The sequence below is a fragment of the Aspergillus niger genome (assembly GCF_000002855.4).
Source record: "Aspergillus niger supercontig An05".
NCBI lineage: Eukaryota > Fungi > Ascomycota > Eurotiomycetes > Eurotiales > Aspergillaceae > Aspergillus > Aspergillus niger.
In genome coordinates this window covers 517,832-540,776 of record NT_166521.1, presented here as the reverse complement: position 1 = coordinate 540,776, position 22,945 = coordinate 517,832, and the positions used below count along the sequence as shown (strand labels likewise).

At 53.2% G+C, this 22,945-nt stretch overlaps 10 protein-coding genes across 10 annotated transcripts; 5 read left to right on the top strand and 5 right to left on the bottom strand.

The window, feature by feature from the left end:
• Positions 1-330: 330 nt before the first annotated feature.
• Positions 331-2,434, top strand: An05g02410 (uncharacterized protein; the record flags this gene model as incomplete). Its single annotated transcript, XM_001390772.1, has 3 exons — positions 331-1,736; positions 1,790-2,200; positions 2,305-2,434. 3 exons carry the CDS (start codon positions 331-333, stop codon positions 2,432-2,434), a joined length of 1,947 nt encoding a protein of 648 aa, XP_001390809.1.
• A 332-nt stretch (positions 2,435-2,766) lies between these two features.
• An05g02400 (uncharacterized protein) lies at positions 2,767-3,422 on the bottom strand (the record flags this gene model as incomplete). The annotated part of the gene is made up of 2 exons (XM_001390771.3): positions 2,767-3,313; positions 3,370-3,422. The coding sequence occupies 2 exons, from the start codon at positions 3,420-3,422 to the stop codon at positions 2,767-2,769; spliced, it is 600 nt and encodes a 199-aa protein (XP_001390808.3).
• Positions 3,423-5,659: 2,237 nt separating this feature from the next.
• Positions 5,660-7,703, top strand: An05g02390 (uncharacterized protein; the record flags this gene model as incomplete). The annotated part of the gene is made up of 3 exons (XM_001390770.1): positions 5,660-6,102; positions 6,160-6,737; positions 6,796-7,703. The coding sequence occupies 3 exons, from the start codon at positions 5,660-5,662 to the stop codon at positions 7,701-7,703; spliced, it is 1,929 nt and encodes a 642-aa protein (XP_001390807.1).
• A 458-nt stretch (positions 7,704-8,161) lies between these two features.
• Positions 8,162-10,128, bottom strand: An05g02380 (uncharacterized protein; the record flags this gene model as incomplete). Its single annotated transcript, XM_001390769.1, has 3 exons — positions 8,162-8,214; positions 8,269-9,727; positions 9,793-10,128. The coding sequence occupies 3 exons, from the start codon at positions 10,126-10,128 to the stop codon at positions 8,162-8,164; spliced, it is 1,848 nt and encodes a 615-aa protein (XP_001390806.1).
• A 410-nt stretch (positions 10,129-10,538) lies between these two features.
• An05g02370 (uncharacterized protein) lies at positions 10,539-11,942 on the bottom strand (the record flags this gene model as incomplete). Its single annotated transcript, XM_059747970.1, is given in 1 exon segment — positions 10,539-11,942. A coding segment is annotated over 1 exon segment (1,404 nt), but the record flags the coding sequence as incomplete, so codon positions are not given.
• A 657-nt stretch (positions 11,943-12,599) lies between these two features.
• Positions 12,600-14,023, top strand: An05g02360 (uncharacterized protein; the record flags this gene model as incomplete). Its single annotated transcript, XM_059747969.1, has 4 exons — positions 12,600-12,918; positions 12,984-13,337; positions 13,487-13,493; positions 13,543-14,023. 4 exons carry the CDS (start codon positions 12,600-12,602, stop codon positions 14,021-14,023), a joined length of 1,161 nt encoding a protein of 386 aa, XP_059603743.1.
• Positions 14,024-14,622: 599 nt separating this feature from the next.
• On the bottom strand, positions 14,623-15,229 carry Arsa-48 (differential expressed Arsa-48 from patent US2003215950-A1-Aspergillus niger; the record flags this gene model as incomplete). The annotated part of the gene is made up of 2 exons (XM_001390766.3): positions 14,623-15,017; positions 15,070-15,229. The coding sequence occupies 2 exons, from the start codon at positions 15,227-15,229 to the stop codon at positions 14,623-14,625; spliced, it is 555 nt and encodes a 184-aa protein (XP_001390803.1).
• Positions 15,230-16,784: 1,555 nt separating this feature from the next.
• On the top strand, positions 16,785-18,660 carry An05g02340 (uncharacterized protein; the record flags this gene model as incomplete). Its single annotated transcript, XM_001390765.3, has 4 exons — positions 16,785-17,091; positions 17,150-17,445; positions 17,512-18,414; positions 18,487-18,660. 4 exons carry the CDS (start codon positions 16,785-16,787, stop codon positions 18,658-18,660), a joined length of 1,680 nt encoding a protein of 559 aa, XP_001390802.1.
• A 495-nt stretch (positions 18,661-19,155) lies between these two features.
• Positions 19,156-20,685, top strand: An05g02330 (uncharacterized protein; the record flags this gene model as incomplete). Its single annotated transcript, XM_001390764.1, has 1 exon — positions 19,156-20,685. One exon carries the CDS (start codon positions 19,156-19,158, stop codon positions 20,683-20,685), a length of 1,530 nt encoding a protein of 509 aa, XP_001390801.1.
• Positions 20,686-20,784: 99 nt separating this feature from the next.
• An05g02320 (uncharacterized protein) lies at positions 20,785-22,230 on the bottom strand (the record flags this gene model as incomplete). The annotated part of the gene is made up of 4 exons (XM_059747968.1): positions 20,785-20,999; positions 21,102-21,555; positions 21,616-21,995; positions 22,059-22,230. 4 exons carry the CDS (start codon positions 22,228-22,230, stop codon positions 20,785-20,787), a joined length of 1,221 nt encoding a protein of 406 aa, XP_059603742.1.
• Between the last annotated feature and the right edge of the window lie 715 nt (positions 22,231-22,945).

The following is a 22,945-nucleotide window of genomic DNA, read 5'->3' as shown; positions in this document are numbered from 1 at the left end:
CCCAATTTGCCAAGGTACACGAGCTCATACATCCTTGCCCTCGAGAATCTCCGTGAAAATTAGGCAGACCCAATTGCCTCGGTGGGAAAATGGTCAGGATATAATGTCAAGTCCGGTGCAGTAAAGAACGTTGGGCAATTCCTTGGATATTCTCCTCGTAGTTATCAGATGGCTTTGTTGCACTGGCTGATGGGACCACGTCATGGCAGGGCGGGGTTGACTGTCGATCCCTCTTCCCCCTCACCAGTTGTCCTTCGCACTTCTCGTCCATGATCCTTCATACCAACCACAACGCCTGTGTGTTTACAAGTATTAACTACCGAACGAACGATGGCCGCATATCCTCGTCCTGACTTCCAGCGCCCAGCCCTCAATTGGCTTTCCCTTGACGGTTCCTGGGACTTTATCTTCGACGATGCTGATACAGGCCTAAGCCAACGGTGGCATCAACAGGGTCTCCCTGCCCAAGAGGCCGCACAATCGAAGCGTCAGATCAATGTCCCGTACGCATTCCAAACCCCGGCGTCAGGTATTGGTCTATATGAGGTTCATGAAGTGCTCTGGTATGAACGAACGGTCCCGGACATACGCACCACAGATGAACAGACGAAAGGGAACCGACTAATCCTTCGTTTCGGGGCGGTGGACTACGAATGTACTGTCTGGGTCGATGGACAATTGGTTGGCGCTCACCGAGGAGGCCATGTACCTTTTGAGATCGATGTCTCGGACGCATTTGGTGCCCAGGGAGGCTCGGCCACCCGGCGCCTCACCATTCGCGTTCGCGACTCTGCAACCGATCTCGGTCAACTGCGAGGGAAGCAATACTGGGGGCCCGTTCCACAGGAGATCTTCTATACCCCTACTAGTGGCATCTGGCTGTCTGTCTGGTTGGAGAGTGTGCCCCGGACGCGGCTGGGAAGCAGCAGTGACGGGACGGTCCTACGGTCGGATGACATTCAAGGTGGCCTCTTACATGCACGACTCACGGTACTAGGTCGCCCCGTGGCCGCCGGTTGTAGCGTTGAAATCGAGGCTAGTCTTGCAGGAAACTTGGTCAGTCATCGCAGAAAAGATCTGCCCCGTGACAAGGACTGGGTAGACCTTGACATAGACATGCGCGTTCCACAAGTCGATTCATTGAAGCAACAGAGCCCCTTCAACATTGATGGTTGTTGGCGAGGTAATGTAGCTCTCTGGGCACCGGAACACCCAATCCTGTATGACCTGGTTCTGCGTCTCTACGACTCCTCGGGCAATCAAGTGGATACTATCGAGACGACGACGGGCATGCGGAGCGTTTCATGGACTTACGGTGATGGAACCTTCCGACTGAATGGAAAGCCGTGCTTCCAGACACTCGTGCTGGACCAGGGATACTGGCCAGAGACAGGCCTGACCCCACCATCACAAGATGCTCTCCGAGCGGACATTGAAATGGCGAAGAATATGGGTATCAATGGCTGCCGCAAGCACCAGAAGGTCGAAGACCCCGTATTTCACTACTGGGCCGATCGGCTTGGGTTCCTGGTCTGGGGAGAGATAGCCAATGCGTACGAGTTCAGCGACGAATATATCTCGCGCTTCAACAGCGAGTGGGTGGAGGCCGTGCGAAGGGATATCAATCACCCGTGCATAGTGGCATGGACCCCGTTCAACGAGAGCTGGGGCTATCCCTCCCTGAAGGACAATATTGACCAGCGCAACCATATCCGGTCAGTGTACTACCTCACCAAGTAAGTCAATGTTTGTTCTATCCTTAAAAATGTAACATCGCTCATAAGTTTAGAACGCTGGATCCAACTCGGCCGATCAACGATAATTGCGGCTGGGAACATGTGGCAACCGATCTGACGACTTACCACGACTACTCCGACTTCCCTGCGCTGACAGAAACTTGTGCGGACTTCAAGACTGGTATCCTAGGCAAGAAGTCCAACCGAGACATGTTTGTACCTCCTATCCCGGCCACTCCATCCACTCCTTCGGACGCTGGTGCACAGCATGCCTCTGGGGCTCCCGTCATCTGTTCAGAATTCGGTGGAGTCAATATCATCCCCGCAAAGGGGACCGCAGCCGGGGAGCGGGACTGGGGATACACCACCGCGACTGATCCGGAAGACCTGCTGAGTCGCCTGGAAAAGCTTGTCATGGCAGTGGTGAAAGGGGGCCATTCGTGTGGATTGGTCTATACCCAACTGTATGTCCCCTTCCTTACTGTTTTGCGAGATATAGGTTGTCTGCGACCGTGGTGGCTATCAGCAGCCGTGTCCATCATTACCCAATGGCTAATCTTCTTCATAGTTGTGACATTGAGCAAGAGGTAAATGGTCTCTATTCGTACGATCGAAAAGAGAAGGTGCCAGCTTCCCGGGTCAAGGCCATTATGGATTCCGCTCACCGCTACTACCACGAGCATGTGGCTCCTAAATAGACAATCATTGCTAGAGCTGAAGGGGAGTAGGGACGAATGAACGCTATGACACCTTTCTACCCCACAGTAATGGTGCCTGGCAGGCGGCAATATATCCCTGCCTGCTTTGTACCACGACACACCTCTGGCCCTGGTGGTGCTTTTGAGCCGATGCCCAAACAACTCTGCGATACGGTAGACAGCAACAACACGAGTAGAGAGAGTACTATTACTATTTAACCGGAATTCTCAATGGCCTGGCTATCCAGAGTAACCGATCTTACAAGCCGCAAAGACGATCGTAGCAACCTCAATCTATATCAATCAATTGGATGCAATAATACATTTTTGGTCTAAACCAAGCGCTCTACGCTTCCTTCTCTGGTTCCTTCCCCGCCACTTTCCAAGTTGGAGTCCGCCGTGTATCGGACTGAGATCGCCGTAGTCTTTACAATGCCTGTCGTCGGTGCGCCGTCCTCACTACTGAGACTGGTGTCATCTTCCCCATAGGGGTGGTATTTTCGCATCTCTCTCCTGTGCGCGGCCTCTTCAACCCCTGGAATCGGTAGCTGGGGAGTGACCATCTCGAACGCGACCGAAGCATCACCACGAGCTGCCGAAATCTTGACGTGAGATCGACGAGAGTACGAGGTAGTGGACGTGGGAACGTATTGGCGACCCGTTGACGGGTAGGTGGCCCGGCGTGATGAGCCCAGCAGACGAGGCAAGTAGGTACTGGCAATGGCCTTGAGACAAGGGGCACAGGCAGCCAGAACGGCGACATGAACCTCTACTGCTGAGCTGCAGAAACCAATGGAGTATGTGGCATCGTACACCGGATGAGTTGGGAAGAAGCCCTTAGCGAGGAGCACTATCCGCCAGACTCCCACCCCCGTCGCCCTGTACCTACTTAGCCATCTGGTCTTCATTCTCTTGGAAGATCTTCCGCCACTTACACCGCGCCCATGCAGAGCACCACGCAGACAGCAACCTTCCTCCTCAGCGGCATATGTAACCCCCAGGTGATGATGATGGGAATCGACAGAACGAGCAAGTCGGTGAAGAGGTAGGTTGCCGCCGTCGCCACATAGAACGCCCCCTGATTGATGCACGATCCGTTTGAGATAGAAAAGTCATAGACGTAGGCGACCGGACTGCACTGAAAGATATCCACAAAGAGAACGGCGATGAATAATGCGACCGTAATGCCCATGGTGGACCATATGAGAGAGTTTACGAGCCGCGATTGGGACTCGAGGCGACGCAGAAACATGAGGATGGAGAGCTTCACCATCGTCAGGCAGGGATTGTAGATTAGTTGATTCGCAAAGTTCCACTGATCCAGTCAGTCAATGGCAGAGGTAAAGAGCGGCGACAGGTGAGCCCCTACAATGAGTCCTTGCTTGATGTCATAGTCTTTTGGGATATCCCAGATATGGATCCCCACGTAGTTCGTCTTGATGTCTGTTTTAGTTAAGAATCAGCACAGAATGCAATGCTGTCTAGGGGGCACCTACAATACCAGGAGGTAATTGATTGCCCGATAGCGAGAATCTGTCAAGGTCAGCACCATGCAAGATGTATTTACGAGGAAGGGGCCTCTACATATCCGACTACAATCAGGATATCATCTTCTCATGGTTAGTGAAACCTAGCCTGTGGAGAAGGGTAAGTATCTCCCACCTGCTCCCAAGCGCGACCGAGTCAAGTAGCGACTCCAAATTCGCAGCAGCACTGCGATCCCTCCAAGCACCGGAAAGGCGACGACCACGCCCAGGGCGAGCTTCTGATGAGCGTCGTCTACCATCTTAGGCTTAGAGATAGACGGGAGACGCTGCCCGCTGGCATCGAGGGGAATGATACCTGTTGGATGCTGCTCTGCTTAAGGTCATTTTTCGGACCGAGGGCATCTACGCGACCCGGGACTAAGTCCATGGAGCGAGCGAGCAGATACTTTGTAGAAGCCTCAGACCTTGCAGTAGTGTCGTTTCATGGAGAGTAATGAAGACTGCAGGAGGCATAAGACTACAAATGCATTCTGAGGGATGGTTCGGCTTCCACCAGTCAAAGCCAAAATAGTACACATTCCAATATGTTTGCAGTGCCTAATTGTCTGTTGACAAGCTATTAATAAGCGGAAAAACTTGTCCGGCAAGACTCCCCTGTGGGATGTCCGACCCTATTCTCAAAAGAGGTATCGCAAACATATTAAAGTCCAGGGACTCGTGCACTTGGGGCCGGGGTTTCCGTCGGTTCTCCGGCGGAGATGTCGGCCATTGCTGGCGTTGAAAAAGTCGATTGGCAGGTCGGAGATGAAACGCGGCAGAGACGACAGGGGTCTGAACAGAAATAGCTGCAATCTCGGGTTATGAGGATAAATAGAAATGGAGACTGTGCATATTGTAGCCGAGTCCATCCATCCGTATTCACTTCTAAGGCACCTGGGCAACTAACTTATTTTCTCCGTTGGGGAGTTTTCCGCCCCCGGTCGCAACCAGCCCCTTCTTCTCTATTCCCTGCTGGCTGCATGAAGAACCGGGATTTAAACCTCATGCAGGAACGATAGTCGTCTGACTAACCCTCATTTTAATGCTTAAGATAAAATCTGGGGCATCCAGGCACGGATGATTCTGCGATCGCCTGTTCCTGCGGATCACGGGCTCCGTCCATCACGCGAGGAAAGGGATGTATGGATAACATTGGACAAGATGTGGCATTTTCTGACATTTTTTGCAGGCGTTATTCTTATTTCCACTATTTTTTTCTCCTTCTCCTTGTTAAAAGCAAGTTGATTGATTAGCGAGCGGATCAAGTCCAGCCGTTTTGCTTCCCATCCAAGGCAATGTCATTTCCGAGCTGCGCCGGCTCTTCCGGGGAGACCCAGTCCGGGCCTGGCCAAAACGTCTGATAGCAGGAAGACGAGGCACGGGGCTCTTGGGATTGTGGAATCGAGTCTCAGACTATACCAAATCTGCGAACTCTAGAGCATTCAGCTTCGCTCGACACGAAACCAAGCTGACCGGGTGCCCCCACTGCTCCACGACATCGCTCGGCCAGTGGAGGAGAGCTTAATCTAATGCGGGTTGGAGGCCACCACACCACTCGTCGTCGGAAGCACTAATGCTGATTAGCCCAGGTCGGTTACTGTCTAGCGAAATGGACCATCGTAACGGCCGTCGGTCGCACTGACTTAAATACTGCTTGCTGGGCAGGGTTCCAAGCTGCTGTTGGCTGGTGTCAGGATCAATGGCTCCTTCAACTCTGTTTTTTGCGGCGCTTGCCCTCGGCGCTGCCTCCCAGGCCAGTGCGACCTCCAGGACGGTCCCCGTTGCGGCCACAACAGTCCCATCAACCAACTCTGTGGCCAATGCTCCCTTCTTCGCCAGTGAAATCCACCAACTTACAGATGGCGTGCTAGCTGGGCTGCAGGCTTCCCTGGGAAATTCTACCGCACTATTCGAGTTCGGCCACAATACCTCTACAAAGTCCCTTTCATCCGGCGAGTGCAAGGTCTTCCCCAGTGATGCAGCTTGGCCATCCGACTCGACATGGTCACTGTTTGACCAGTTGCTTGGAGGTGCGCTCATCAAGACGGTCCCGTTAGCTGCATCCTGCTATCCGTCCTGGTCCGAGTACAATAAAACCGAGTGCGACTATGTGTCGGACGAGTGGACCGTCTCTTACCTCCAGTAAGTTAATCCCTCGCTATCCCCGCCTGAGCGGATTATATTGACAAAGTCGGACAGTGCAGCAGACCCCGCGTCGGTAATGTGGCCGCTGTTCGAGGGCCGCAGTTGCTTGCCACCCGACCTGTCCTCCGGATCTTGCACTTTGGGGGGCTACAGCAGCTACGCAGTAAACGTCAGCACGGTAGCGCAAATACAGCTGTCCGTCAACTTTGCCCGCAATGCTGGCCTGCGCCTAGTTGCCAAAAATACCGGTCATGACTTCAATGGGAAGTCCACTGGCGCTGGAGCCCTCGGCATCTGGACGCATCACCTCAAAGATATCGTCTATTATGAGAACTACCAGCTGGGCAACTACAGCGGTCCCGCGGTCAAGATGGGTGCCGGTGCTCAGGCGTTCGAAATTTACGAGAAGGCCAACGAGCTTGGGTTTACTGCAGTAGGTGGCGAGGGGAAAACTGTGGGCGTGGCCGGTGGCTACGTGCTTGGAGGAGGTCATTCACCCATGTCGAGTCTGTACGGGTTGGCTGCAGATCAGGTGCTGGCACTGGAGGTTGTCCTTGCCAGTGGCCGGTTTGTCACCGTTACCGAGCAATCAGATCCTGATCTATTTTGGGCCCTTCGTGGTGGTGGAGGAGGTAAGTTGCATAAGGCCCTTTTGAGTCCCTTGACTATATCATTTACGCGGACGACCAGGTACCTACGGCATTGTAACCTCTGTCATCTCTCGTGTCTACCCCAAAGTGCCGGTGACGGTGTCGACCTTCTCGTTCGCTACTGGCACCAATGTCTCGGCTGACATCTTCTGGGCCGGTGTGCGTGCCTACATGCAACGGTTTCCAGTAAACGCCGATGCCGGAACCTACGCCTACTTCTGGGTCATCTCGACGGGCACTGACGCGTTCGAATTCCTAATGAACCCCTACTTTGCGGTGAATCACACCGTAGCCGAGTTCAATGCCCTGATGCAGCCGTGGTTTGACGAGCTACATCACCTTGGTATTTCCTTCCAGCCAAACACGACTTACTACGATAACTTTTACGACGCCTGGAACGCAGGCTTCCCGCTGGAGACCGTCGGCTCGGTGACTATGATGACTGGATCCCGACTCTTTCCACGCTCCAACTTTGAGGACCCATTCCGATTCAACCAGACCGTGGCGGCCCTCCGCTCCACCGTTTCGGCGGGCTACTCGCTTCTGGCCTTTAACCTCAAAGCGGACTTGCTCGATGGAGTTGCCTCCAGCTCCGCCAACCCAGCCTTCCGCAAGACCCTGATGCATGCCATCACATCGACCAGCTGGTCAAGCAATGCGACCAATGCCGATATCCTCGAGGAGATGGAACACTTTACCTACGATATCCTGGGAGAGTGGCGGCGCACCTGCCCGGAGGCGGGAGCCTACATGTCTGAGGCGGATATCATGGAGCCAGACTTTCAGCAGGCCTTCTACGGCTCGTACTACGATCGACTGTACGCCCTGAAGCAAAAGTATGATCCTACAGGACTGTTCTATGCACCGACTGGGGTGGGTAGCGAGGACTGGAAGGTGCACAGCTTGGATGGGCTGCCAGATCAGAACGGCCGGTTATGTAGGGTGTGAGTAGGGATTTATATAGAGCAGTACTCACTTGTCTCGATCGTATGTGTTTGTATTGTATATTTCTTGAGGGCAAGAATCATAACATGGACAATAGTGGGTCGCATTCAATCATGCATACATTTATCGCGCCTTTTTGCTGCCTCCGCCCTCTGGGCTGCGGCTCTGTGGCCTAAGGTCGATAGTCGCGACTTGTAATCTTCCACTAAGAACAGACTTTGAACGGCTGGCCCACGCATAACTGACATCTACAACCACTCCAAGATGAGCAACGCCGGCACGTTGACAGGACGTCAGAAAGGGGCCACTAGGCATAGTTTTCAGGCTCGATTGATAGGAGTCACTCGGCATTACGTGCTCATCCGGTTATGGGAACGTTGTACCATCCAAGGAATAAGCAGCCAGTTCTCATACTTGGAACGAAATCCGTCCGTGTTAGACGTTGAAAAATATCATGCATCCTACTCGTCACAATTACCGGTGATATCGCAGGCCAATTTCTCGGCTAGGGCATCTGTATGTGGTCAGTAGATGCAATCAGTACAAGCGGCACCGGATCGTAGCTTACATATTGTAGCCTGCGGGTGGCCCGGAGGCAGGAGAGGGAAAATCGAGGCATCGACTACCCGTAGCCCCTGCACTCCATACACGCGGCCTTGGGTATCTACCACAGCCATCGGATCGTCAGGAGTGCCCATAGCGCATGTGCACGAGGCATGCGAGACGGACATGGCATTCCGCCGGATAGAGGCTTCGATCTCCGTGTCTGTTTCGACCGAATCCCCCGGAAACGCTTCCGGGCCAATTACCACCGGACTGAGGCCACTTGATTGCCAAAATTGCCGCGCACGCTTAACTGCTGCCACCATAACCTCAATGTCTGCCGATGCAGTGAGCCAGTTCGGGTTAATGAGGGGCGGAACTGCAGCATCCCGAGAGGTGATGGTCAGGTTGCCCCGGGACTGCGGTACACCAATGGCAAACACAATGGAGGCGTAGTTCAATCCATCATCAGGCTCCTCCGTTGCATCTACCATCCCTCCTCGATATGATGCCCCCAAGACATACTCCACCTCGGGCCAGTCCGACGGATACCGAGCCAAGATCTCTCGGGTATCGTTCGATAATTGCGCGCGCATACCATCGGGGATCTTTTCCCACGCCAGGGCGTCATTCCCGGTGCTGGTATAAGGCCCAGCAGCGAGCTCGTCAAATTGCTGTGCTGCCTGAGCCTGTGCCTCCGGCGAATTCATTGCAGACTCCGTGATCACATTCACGGGGCGCGCCACGGACGACCGGACTTGGTCCTGCAGATTCTGGCCGACGCCTGCCCGATCCGCCACCACAGAAATACCCAATGGATTGAGAATGGCAGCAGGGCCAACGCCAGAAACCATCAGCAACTGTGGTGAACCGAAGGCTCCCGCCGAGAGAATTATCTCTTGGGTTGCGTTCAATTGGTAGGCGAATCCCTCGGTCTCCACCACCACCGCTGTTGCCCGTCGGTCATCGTCAAAGAGGATCCGCTTAGCACGTGCAGACTGATAGACCTGGTAATTGGGGCGACTCAGGCCACGACTCAGGAAAGCCGTCTCGGAGGACTCCCGTAGCATCGTTGAAGCGTTAATGGTTAGCAGAGTATATCCCGAGCCCAGCAGCGAGCCACTCTGAAACCCGGGAATCATCGACAATCCCGCACTGTTTAGGCCCTGAAGACCCCACGAAGTAAAGGCCTGGGCGTAGTGGGAGTAGGTCACAGACAGCGGACCGCTTCCCGTGCCCAGCACGCTGGCATCATACCAGGGGGTAGCGTTGGCTAGCCGCAGGGACTGATCCGGCGGAGTGAAGTGTAAGCTTTTTTCGAAGAAGGGCAACAGGTTGTCGAAGGTGTAGCTGTCATCGTTCACTGCATCCGCCCATTTCTGATACGCTCCTTTCGTGGCCCGATGGAATACCATGCTATTGCGGGCGGAGCTGCCTCCCAGGCATTTACCGCGCGTGTAGTGTACCTGCGCATCGTAGAGTCCCTGTCACCAACAGATCCGTCAGCATTTGACGTTTTTCAATCTGCCGATGGCCATGAACAACGTACCTCTTGCGGGGTAGTGACGTATCCCCAGTCAATCAAAGGTTGCCAGTCAGAAGGGGATGGACCACTGTATGATCCGGCACTGGCAGGCACCTGGCTTAGATTACCATTGTCTACCTCGTAGAAACCTCCTGCTTCGATGACAGCCACCGAGCCATTCTGCTGCTCGGCTAGTCGCGTGGCCAGCGTCAGGCCCGCAGTTCCCCCGCCTACCACGATGTAGTCGAACGTTGCATTAGTCCCAGGAACACCAAATGAAGACCCAAATGGCCGTTGTCCAAGTGTGTGGGCAGAAGCAATCAGGGCTGCGACCAAGCTAGCTTTCAGAACAATGCGCATGCTGGAGGTTGCGTGAATAATCTATGAGACCTGGAAAGTCAATGGGGAGTCAAAGGGGCAGTTTAAATGCCCGGTGACTTTGCGCCCCTCTGGAATAACTGGGGTTGATTGCGGTGGTGCCTGCGAAACTCCTGCAACCGGAATGTGGGTACTGCTGCTAGTCGAGTACAATGTCACTTTGTGGAATGTGGATGAATGATCCGCGGACGTATTTGCGGTCACTGTTCCTTGGATCCATGGAGAATTCGGGCGTATGTGGAGGACGATTGACAACAGTGATGCATACTTCGAGATACAACTGCTATGTTGAGTGACATGCGTCCATTAGTAGAGTACTACTATATACAATGCCTAGAAGCTACCACAGATGGCTGCTTGTGACACCTAACCCCCCTTAGCCCACCTTCTACCTATCGGGCAACAGCATACTTCATCCACAAGGGGTCCTGCAGCAGACGTTGCAAGCAACTCTCTTCGACTCCTACCAATACCTCCACGCCCCCCTCGGGTGGCGCCGGCAACACAAGTTGCAGACCGTTGATGACTCCGATGTGAGGGGCTCGCACCGCGCCAATGCGGTGGCCCAGCAGAGGACCCCAGTCCAGGCCATATAACTGAAAGTTAATCCAAGAGGTCTGCACGCAGTTGAACCCAGGGACATCCAGGAATGCCGTGGGGACTAGGCGGTCGACATCCTCCAGTTGCTCCACGAGAGCGACCAGGTCGTCTGTAAATTGCCGGTCGGCGCGGAGCACTTCTTTACGAATTAGGATGGCCAGATCTGCGAGGCTAGCAGAGCCCAGAATGGTGCGAATCGGCAGGGAGACCCCAAGATACTCCAGGAAGCAGCCCAGAGTTTCCGGGTGCACGGGCGGATCGGTCCGTAGGCGCCCGTCGATCGCGAGGTTAAACACGGATACGGGATCACCCTGGAGAGTATCCAAGGGCCACTGCACAGCCATCACCGTCCTCCAGTAGCAACGCCGACAGGGCGTCATTGGTGGAAATCCAGGTTTGGTCTGAGGTCATGGTCGCATGAGCGGGAGACGCTGCTTCCTTTAATGCCACGAGCGCTGCAGGGGAGAAGTAGAAGACTTGGGAGCGATGGTTCTGGGCCAGCATCTTGGGAGGCGCTCCTGACGGTGCAGATGGGAGCAAGGTGTACTGGGGATGGCTACCCAGCGAGCCAGCATTACGTCCAGACGCACTCATTACGCATTCGCGGTCTCGAGCAATCGCTTCTGGGAGCTCGATGGGTTCCGAGATGGCCATTCCCTGGGCGCGACGACACTCCTCCGCCCAAACTTCCATCCACACCTGGTAGGTCGTGCCGTCACCAACCACATGCAGCACGCACCAGTTCAGTAACAGGCCACCGGGGATAAAGTTGGCCTGTAAGAGAGACACCGGCAACCGCTCGCCCGGTGTTGGCCATACCGAGCGGCGGCAGAGCACGTCGGCGTCAAAGAAAGCCACCGGGAACGCCTTGGTCTGAAGCTTTGCGTATGTTGTGGGAAATGCGCCCGGCGCACGCAGATCTCGCGTCTCTATCGGCTCGATATCCCCCTCAGGGAGGCGTTGGAGGCGAAGGACACCTCGCTGTGTTGTGCGATCGTCCGGCACCGCCTCACATGCCATGACCGGTAGCCGGCGAGTAGTAGCAGCATAGCTCACCCGCAGAACCTGAACCACCTGCTCGAGATCATAGTCATTGCCAAGTGGAAAGGGAAAGATATACCGCACATAACCCTTGGGACCGATACGTTCCAACGCCGTGAGGCTCGGGATATCGCTCGCTTCAGCTATGGAACCCATTGCACCACACGGGATAATCCGAGCAGAGCTTAGTCGTATTGAGAACAAGGTGAGTATCCCGACATGCAATCCGGGCAGGTCTATCATCTTCTAATAAATACCCTGAACTCATGATAACCCCGCAGACGGCCTATGGACCGGAGCAGCAGCAGCGGACGCTAAAATGCTTGCTGCTGCGGGCTCACCGAGCCAGGCTTCCCAATACATCGACTGACAGGAGAAATCAATACCCGCCCACGGGTATGATTGGCTATGAGGTTGGCCTGTGTTAACTTATCGCTGGCGAAAACTTGGATTCGTTCCTTTAAAGCCGTTCTATCCGACGGGGAGCAGCGGATGAATTGTGATCGTCGCCACGATCCCTGTCAGCTGTCAGCACTAATGCAAGGCGAACATGCTAAATGTGACACCGTTCTTTGTCCCAATGATCCAGCCAGCGACTATAATCCTAGCTTGGATGGCAGCCCCTAGTAGCTGGGTAAGTGTAAGAAAAAAGGAGCAAGTGGCCTCTCCCAACCGATGGCCGTTTGGTTTAGTTCACTGCACGACAATAACCAGTTTAAATGTTTCCTGGCTGCTCCTGTCACCGCGTTGGCTCCGATGTAAAGGCTGAGGAAGGGGAAGGTCTGGTCCTGGCTGATTAGGTCGGTTGAGACATGGGCACGAGGGACTTGGACCCAACTATCGTGGCCATCTTCGGTCAACCCCCTGCCCACATCAATCTAGCCGTTAGCCAGGTGCGTCGAGACAATGCAGCCGTCGTTTCTTTGCTGGTTCTCAGCATTACTGCTGTGGTTCTTCGGTTCATCGCGCGACTGGCCGTGCGAAATCCTTTTCGACTGGACGACTGGCTGATCCTGGTGTCCCTGGTGCGTGAACAACATGTGTCGATCAGAGATTCGTCTTCAAGTTCTAACATCAACATTGCTACTTACCAGGTTTTCGTCGCAGCCACGGCAGGCCTAAGTCTAGCAGGTAGAACGCGGATTACTTCCTAATTTCCCCGATACATCAGCCGCTAAGTATTGGTTAAATTCTAGGCAGTACATTGGGCGCTGGAAAACACGTGTGGGCAGTATCTCTGGCGGATATATCAAGCATCTTCAAGGTGGGGTTTGTGCGATACTTTTCATGCGTATCAGGTAGCTTACCAGTCAGGTCCTGTTCACATACACCTTTATGTATGCTGCCGGATGTTCAGCTTATAAACTCTCGATCCTCTTCTTCTACCGCCGCGTCTTTGTGGTGGTCCACCAACCCCTCTCCCTCCGACTCTCTATTCTGTTTGGGTTTCTACTCGCGCTCTCTTACCCCGTCATTGTCTGGGTGGCTATGGGAAACTGCTGTCGACCGCTGTCCTATTTCTGGAATCAGTTCCTGGGCGCGTCGGGAACGTGTGTTGACACCGATACATTCTTCCTCGCAACTGGAATCATCAACATGGTCAACGACATTATAATTCTGCTCATCCCCTTTCGACAGATTGCAAAGCTGCAGATGAACCGCCGAAAAAAAATTGCTGTTTGTCTGATTCTTGCATTAGGTGGCTTGTGAGCGTGTCCTGTCCCCGGTTTGGAACACACCTAACGTACATTGCAGCGTTTGCGTAGCCAGTGCCGTGCGCATTTACGTTCTCTATCAATTCACTCAGGCTCGTGATATTACTTGGATGATGGGACCGCTGTTTATCTGGTCGAGTATTGAGCCATCCGTGGCCATTGTTTGCGCTTGTCTCCCCCATCTCGGGCCCTTGGTGCGTCTCACGCGCATTCGGATACTATCCGGCCAAGGGAGCAAAGGTAATCACAGGCCCTTCATCGGTTCTCCATGGCAGTCGTCGCGCCGTCATGAAGGGCAGACCCATTGGCAGGCTGGCATACAACTTAGCCCACCAAGACACGTAAGGGCCCTATCCTCTACATGCGGGGTGGCCGAAGACGAGGTTGGGCTCGCCGTCCATGGGACAGCTGACATGACGGCACAGCACACGCCATCTCTGCGCTCAACATCGGAATGCCCCATTCCAGATCACTCCATTGTCGTCCGATCCAGCTTGGAACAAACTGTCTCTTACCGCTAGGTCAGGGAGTATGACAGAGTGTGCACGGCACGGACAGTGGACATGGGCTTCGTAGTCACATCAGATTAGGGTGTATACGAGTACGCCAGCTATTTTTAGTTAGCGTCAGCAAGAACTAATGACTAAAACGATGGGGCAATGGCAAGAAAGGGTCGAGAGGCAAGACTTCACCTCCTCCCGCGTGTCATGTCTACCTGAAACACGATCAAACCTGGACCAAGGGGTCTCTCAGTCTCGTCCACAATCGATCTACGTCTATGTCTCTACTGATTGAATCACGATGCCAACATCCTGAAAGCCTAGCTGGAAGCAGGATGTATGAGTAAGCGTATTTCCCTCATGGAAAAAAGGTCTCGTTGCTAGAGTACATTTTAGTCCTCCACTCTCTCTGTCCAGCGCTAGAATCCTTTGCATTGACTTGGTTCGAGAGCTAATAATAAACGAGTGTGTATTAGGCAGACTATTAATGACAATAAAAAAGTGGTCAAATATAAACGAGTGACTATTATATATATTACCACGCAATGGCAATGAACAACATCATGCTCGGAGCACCACCCCAACAACCCAAGTCACACCTCCCTGGATCGCTGTTCTTTTCAGGTCGAGTCCTCGGACGCTTTCACCACGACGGGAAAGCTTTCGCTCGCAATTTGCGAAGAGTCCTCCACCCACACCAGTTTGTAGACATCTTCAGTGTCTGTCTTCGACGCCCAGAACTGTGCTTCCAGCTGGGTATCGTTGTTATAGACCAGCTGCGATGCAAAGAGGCCAAAGCCCGTGACCACGCCATTCACCCCTTTAGCCTGGGCAAAAGGCAGCACGCCAAGACAGTTGTTGCTATCCGGTCGGATATAGAGAGATCCTGCACGAGTGCCATTCATAAACGTGCCGTTGACAATCCAGCACTCATCAGTGATGGAGGGCAGATCCCAGGACATGGGTGTCAGGTCCGCCGCGGTGTTCTCCGGATCTTGGGCAATGTAGAGAAGACCTAGATTGTCAATTAGCCGCGGCTGAGTGACACATAACTCCGGCGGCCATACCGTCACTGAGCCCATAAGCAATGGGGTAAGCGGAAGAGTTCTGTCCATAGGCAAACAGGGTGGCATTGGTCTCCGATCCTCTCTTGACGTGGGTGCCCCAGGCAGCACTCAGGCTAGCCTGCATGGCAATCAGAGGGCACAGAAAGTTCGTCCACTGCATCGTGAATATTGGAAAGATAGGGAAGTAAAGGAGTGAAGAAGAAACGAATGTGAATGTAAGGAATGTGCTTTGTGTATTTCCGCCAACCAACAAAAACGTGGTTATCATACAATTCTATATAGGAGTCTCCCTCAGTTATAGACTCATTGCTTTAGTGGATCACTAGCCCTCGAATACCAAAGTCAATATTCCTAGCAAGCTCTAGGAACATGTCCTCAGACGGCTTTTCCGGGACTCATTCCGCGGGCGACCGGCAAAAATCTTCGACCGCATACGCGGTCCTCAGGCCATGCTAACACCAGCCAAACCTTGTTTCTTGCGTGGGTGACGCGCATGCCTGGCCCCAGAATAAGGCTGAAGGGCAACGACAACACACTGCTCTTGGCACCACGATTGCCGTCCCCATCGCACCGGCAGCTCCATCGATTTCTACTGGCTCTTCAGCGCCTGCCAGGAAAAAATAGATCTTTCGGGTGGAACCAAACTAAAAACCAGTGGAGACGGTTTTGTGATGACGTTGCGGAACCACGCGAGCTTGTGGCTGATGCCAGCGATACTTTGGATAGTTCACGGTAGTCTGCGATCTTGACCCATCTGGCCTGTTCATCCTTGCCCCATGGGGCTCTAGTCCCTGTACACCAGCTGGTGATTTTCCCGACACCTACCCAGCATAGCCTGGTCGGCTCTCGATCGTCACGACACAGGGCTCTCAGGGCTCTCGGTGTGTCTGAAACCTGAACGTCTTCATCGACCCTCTGCCACGATGATATCCTTCATCTGTGGGAGTTGAGAGATCTTCAGGTTCTTCCCGTTGCTAAATTTCCCGGGGCTTATTCTTACGCACCAAAAGAAAAGCTGCCTCAAGCGCACCCTTGGGCCCTTTAGAAACCCAACATCTCTGTCTTTCCTTCTCGCTCAGGTCCATAGGCTTTAATGCGATCTCGTGTGTGGCTGCGTATTTATATTTCAATCCGCTGTACTCTGTCTAATCCCGCACTTTCTGTACCCAGATCCACTCAAGACTCGATCTTTTGATGCCGACGGAATAATTAGCAATATCCCGAATGTTGGTCAAGGAGCAACGCAAGCAGGGCCTCTGGCATGCGTGTCACCGGTGGGCCCCTATGAATGGCAACCCCTTTCGCGCCAATACCAAGGCGTAAGAGCTTGATGACCAAAGATAGACTCTCACCAACCCCAAGGCGCCTTTAGCCTGCAGAGATCGTCGGTGGGGAAACGGATAAGCGGCCCTGGTTCCAAAGACCATAGCCGGAACTCTTACCACAGAGACGGACCGCGGCCGAGCAGAGGTACCTGAAGATTGTCCAGCAATGGTCAACCATCTTAGAGATTCATATAAAACTTGGCCGTTCAGAAGCAGAAATGCCACTGCTGCATAGTATCATCCAGTCCACATTGCAGTGGGCTTGTCATTCTTTGGTGCTACAATTCACTCTCTTCTTGTTGCAATTGATTCTTTCCTTCTCTACTGCTTAAATCAGTCGCTCACTCCTATCTCCTTCTCACGCGCTACGTCCGCGTTAATGTTAGTATAATGTGGTTTTCTGTCTCTTTCCTTCTGTCGGCCCTTGCCATACCACAGGTCCTCGGGGCCTCTATCCCGTCCACCTCGCAGCCCAAAGCATGCGTCAACAGTCCGACCAACCGTGCATGCTGGCGGGACGGGTATAACATCTCGACCAACTACTACGAGGAGGTCCCTGATACCGGGGTTACACGCGAGTACTGGTTCAATGTTGAAAATACCACCGCCGCTCCAGATGGCGTTGAGCTACCTGTTCAATTGATCAATGGGTCTTTCCCTGGTCCAACGATTATCGCAGACTGGGGAGACACAGTCAGTAAGTAGCATTTTCCTGTCCTCATACTTCGCCTTTGTGTCTGACTGTTGGAATGTAGTCGTGCATGTCACCAACTCCCTGCAAAATAATGGAACAGGTCTGCACTTTCACGGAATTCGCCAGAACTGGACAGACCAGATGGACGGTGTTCCGAGTATCACCCAATGCCCAATCGCTCCGGGGCAGTCATACACTTATAAATGGCGCGCTGTGGAGTATGGAACGGGCTGGTATCACTCTCACTTCTACGTCCAGGCGTGGGATGGTGTCTTTGGTGGAATTGTGATCAATGGTCCTGCCACAGCCAACTACGACGTGGATCTGGGTCACCTGTTTCTTAACGATTGGTATCATGTATGTTTTATCTTCACTTCAATCCGCCGTGTGTAAATCAAAGGAAAGCAGTGCTGATTTGGTCAGAAAACGGCCGATGAACTCGTCCTCCAGGCCGCCACGGACGGACCACCCACTCCTCCCAACGGCCTAATCAACGGGACAAATACTTATGGCAACAACGGTTCGCGTTTCGAGACAACCTTTGACGCGGGCACCAAATACCGCCTTCGCCTGGTCAATGCTGCGGCTGACAACCACTTCCGCTTCATGATCGATAATCACACGATGGAAGTGATCGCGGCGGACTTTGTCCCTATTCACCCCTACAACACCACCCAACTGAGTATCGGAATGGGCCAGCGTTACGATATTATCGTCACGGCTAAGCAGCTGACCAGCGGGAACTTTTGGCTTCGCGCCATCCCCCAGGAGGCCTGCTCCGAGACGGATGCCTTGAACAACATCAAGGGCATCATACGCTATGGCAACTCTTCCACAGCAGACCCCACGACCTCGGCCTGGAGCTACACTGATTCTTGTGCCGACGAGTCCTCCTCTGATCTCATCCCCTACGTTGCCATTAATGCCTCGGACAGTTTCGCCTACAGTACGACTGAGGAAGTTGCGATTGAGGTCGCCGAGAACGCTCTGCTGTGGACCATGAACAAGACTTCCTTCCATACCGAGTGGGATTATCCCACCCTGATGCATGTGGCAAACCACAACTACACCTGGGCGGCCAAGGAGCGCATCATCCATCTCCCCTACCGGGACCAGTGGGTGTACCTGGTCGTCCACTCTCCCTTCGCGCAGGACCATCCCATGCACCTGCACGGGCATGACTTCTGGGTTCTGGCCTCGGGCTACGGTGATTTCGACGCCACAAAGTCCGATGCCCTGACATTGGTGAACGCCCCCCGGCGTGACGTGGCCATGATGCCCGCCAGTGGCTACTTAGTCATTGCAATCAAGACGAACAATCCAGGTGTAAGTACTCTTGTCTCCCGGCACCTTCTCTCTTTCCCACTTCAGCGTCCGGCAGCTAACTAGGATGCGTAGGCATGGCTCATGCACTGCCATATTGCCTGGCATACTTCCGAGGGCTTTGCGGTGCAGCTACTAGAGCGAGCCCCAGAGATTGCCTATGACTACGAGAAGCTAAATGACACCTGTGCCAGCTGGAAAAGCTACGTCGCGGCTCAAGATGTGGTGCAGCACGATTCGGGTGTTTGAAGTGTTGCGTTGGGAAGTTGGCCCCTTATTGAACGACTAAGGAAGCGAACATTCGTTATCATAATCTCACTAATCTTCCTGGTTGCTCATGGGCTTCCACGATCCATTAATGGAGCTTTGGCATAAGTGTCATTCTAATTAATCAAGATATTTGTCAACTTCGTACCTTTGCTTCCTGATCGTAGATCTCATCTAATGCACTGCACGGAGTAAGGGATCCTTACCAGGTACCCGAATTACGGTCATACGATCAATACCACTCGTTACAATGTGTCCCACACTAAAATAATCCACTTTCATCAATACGCAAACTGATAGCGCGTGTAATATAACGATAACTAATACATAATAGATACCGGCAGTGTCAAATATATATATATTAGTATCCATCGCCCACGTCCTCTCCTGAAACTGCTGTAATCTAAACCCAACTGTATTACTACCTGCTTTTCGAGCGTCTGTATAATCTCATCCAGTCTATCATATTGGTAAATCATGGTTCGTACTCTAAAGCCCCTTGAGTACTACAGACTCAGTCCACGCTCATCAGTGGACTCGAATGCTTTGCTCTCCGTTTCGGACTTTGAGGACTTCATCACCCCCAGAAGAGCAACTGGCAGGCGCTTTCTATTCTCAAGGCATCCATCATCCGGAGCCGTCCTTTTCTACCCCAGGCAGTTTCTTCACCATGTGATGCGTCGCATAATCCCCCGTGGGCTTGGTGGTCTTGTACGGCTCATCATAGGCTTCTTGCTCCTGTTGATCGCTTTGACGGGCATGCTATGGCCCTCATATACGCATTTACCCCCACACTATCAGTTCCTCCGCCAGCAGGCCTCCCGCAGCGGCATTGCAGGACGAGGGAACCCCCATAATGAGACAGTCTTCATTGCAGCCATCCTCTACGACCCAGATGGGAAGCTAGCCAGTGGGAGATGGGGGCATGATTTGCTGCACTTGATCAATCTGCTAGGCGAAGAAAATGTCTTTCTCAGCATCTATGAGAACGAAAGTGGCGACAAAGGTCTGACTGCCCTTCGGGACCTAGAGGACCAGCTGCCTTGCCGCAGTTCGATACAAATAGAACTGGACCTGGACATGAGCACCTTCCCTACAGTAACTGTCCCGGGAGGAGGCAAACGGGTGAAACGAACAGACTATCTCGCAGAAATGCGGAATCGTGCTTTACAACCGCTAGATGAGCACCCAGAGATTAAGTTTGACAGGATACTATATCTGAACGACGTAATCTTCGATCCCATCGACGTGCTCCATCTCCTCTTCTCTACCAACAGCGATGAGAACGGGGTGGCCCAGTATCGGGCCGCATGCGCAGTCGATTTTATCAACGCATTCAAATTCTACGATACATATGCCACAAGGGATCTGGAGGGCTATAGAATTGGCCTGCAGTTCTTCCCTTGGTTCACGTCAGCGGGGTCGGGGGCCAGCCACAAAGATGTCCTGAAAGGAAAAGATGCGGTTCGAGTGCGCAGCTGTTGGGGTGGAATGGTGGCATTCGATGCAAAATATTTTCAACGACGCGAAAACCCAGTCCGCTTTCGCGCCAATCCAGATTTGTTCTATGATGGATCAGAATGCTGCATTATTCACGCCGATATTCAAGATTCGCCATTGGACACCACGAAGACCACAGACACAGGCATTTATATGAACCCATTTGTGCGGGTCGCATACGACGAGCGCAGCCACTCCTGGCTGTGGGTAACACGGCGGTTTGAGAAACTATACCCGCTTGTCCACAATATTGTCAACCACATGGCAGGCTTGCCCCGATACAACCCCCGTCGGAGTGAGATTCCTGGCCAGCTGGTCAAAGATACGCTGTGGGTGCCCGATGCGACTGATGCACGCGAGGGCGCATTCCGTGAAGTGGAGCGTGTCGCTGGGAATGACGGCTTCTGCGCGGACGGCTTCGGGGGGCATCGGGGGATTTCAGTGATTGTGGAGGACCGACAGCCTGGCCAGGACGGATGGGAGCATATTCCACTGCCATCGATTTAGTTGTTCGCGTATACCACGACCTTGCGCATACTATAGACATGCAAAGACTATAAAACCCCAAGATATGTGTTTTCTTCGGAATCGGACCATTACTTGTCATCAGCACTGCTTCGACAGCCGATGCCCATCAAAGTAGGAGACTCTGGGGCACTTTGGACCAGGTCCGACACCTGCCAAACACCGTTCGACAGAACTTGCCATACTCGACCCGCAAATTAAATTCTCTCCATGATCCTTGCGCGCGATGGAACAGGCGCGCAGAAGGGTCCGTGATGGGCTTGGAGCCCATATTTCCATATTTTCCTCGACCAGGACTGCTTGGGATTAGCGCATCGAAATAGATGCGAGTGAAGAAGAAGAGGGGCTATACCTGAATCCAGTGATAGGCAATATCAAGACGTCATCTACTAACTTACTCTTCCCTCCGTCCTGCAAGCTTGACAATGCGTTCCACCTAAGACCGACGATGGCCTTGAGCCAGCTCTGGACTGCATGAGTGAATGCGACAGGTCCAGTGAGGGTAATGGGGTCGAGCGCGCCCAGATCGCTGGACTGTGACTGAGGCGCAGGGGTGCGTTGATCAGAAACACCCCGAACTTCCGTGAAGAGACGATCGAGAAAGATCTGCAAGATTGGATGGCCTGGCGCCCATGCAAATGCCCACTGAGTTAGCTGCACGGGCAGCAGGTATCCCATGCGCCAGTAGGCATCACTGTTTGGCGGACAGTCGGCTTCTAGTCCGACAATCGCTCGAACGGGTCCTGTAAAGTTATACACACGCCCAGTTTCATGATCCTGCCACGGCGCGATATCAGCCGCGGTGATCCAAGATGCCGGCGATTGCAGAGGCTCAGTGTCGATATCTGCGTACTACGCGTTTGTCAGTTACGCACATGTGTAATACTAATAAAACATGGACCATCTACTTACCACCCCCCCGATCCACTTGGACACGAGAATCCGGAAGACATCCGACTGTTCCACGTGGCTGGGTAGAGCATAGAACTGTTTCTCTCGTTCTGGTTCGAACCGCCGAATGAACTGTCGTATTCCGTCATCGTCCCACAAGAAGTATGCCATCTGCCCATCCCCCGTGCGCAACCATTTCTCCGTGCTCTGCTGTAACACATGCGGCCAGGTGTCCACCCGCGTGTCCTTCCAGGTCTGGTGTATGATTAGGGGAATCAAGGAGTGGGGGATCTGCCGTTGAGGGGTCTCCTGAACCAGGCGCAACACTTGCTCCGCGGCGTCAACGATGTTTTCGGGGGGCTGGCTCGTCTTATTTGTCCAGGTCGGGGGGATATACCACGCTGGAGACAACCTGTCTTAGCTAACAAATTCCAATTCGTACGCAGCAATCATAAGTTGCTTACCTCCGCCACTGCGGGTGTTCGTGTGAACACGTTCAAACAGCAATGGGTACCGATGTTGAAGAAGATAAATCTCCTTGACCGACGTATCAGGCTGTTGGAGTAACCACGTGAAAAGCACTAGGATGCAGAGTGTGCCCAGCATGGGACGTCGCAACAGATAGCGCCAAATCATAGTGGTGATAATTGCTATGTTTCAGGCACGGGGAGTGGAGAGTTGAATAATCCGGCGGCGGCAGAGGTCAGCAAAGGCCATGATGTTCTTACAATGGGGCAAGGGTGGTTAGGCAGCTATGGATGTGCCCTGGGTTTCAACTTATTGCCGCACCGTGCTTCATCTTGACTGCGAGGCCTGGCTGGGGTATAACTTCCCGCGGATCCCGTCACCTGTAATGCGGCTGCCTAGCAATGGCCCCCAAAATTTACCAACAATCAGCTCAGAACCTTGCTCTGGCCAGACCCTGGTTACAGTAGCTACTAATCCCAGCAAGTACTAGTAGGTGTCATGATACGAGGTGAATCACACGCCCTGACCAATGATAGGCTGGGATGGCTTGCATGGCTTACAAAATAGGAGCCAGCATCAGGGCCTGCGCCCTACGCAGCCCTAGCCGCGGTGGGTCGAAGCTTAGTATTGCTTGGATTCGTGGACCCTTTCTTGGGCCAGATGGCAGTGCATCTCTGGCGGGGTTCAATTCACGTCTTGTTAGTACAAAGAAAAAATTTTCCATCCTGTTTGCACTGTGCCCCCTGGGTGATCAACGTAGGTATGATTGGCTGCTTACCCTGGCCAATATGCTTGCATGACATACTTAATAGGGAAAAGTTCATCCGGGGCGGGACGGTCCACAAAACCAGTCGCAAGTTGCCAATTGTTGATCATGTCTATA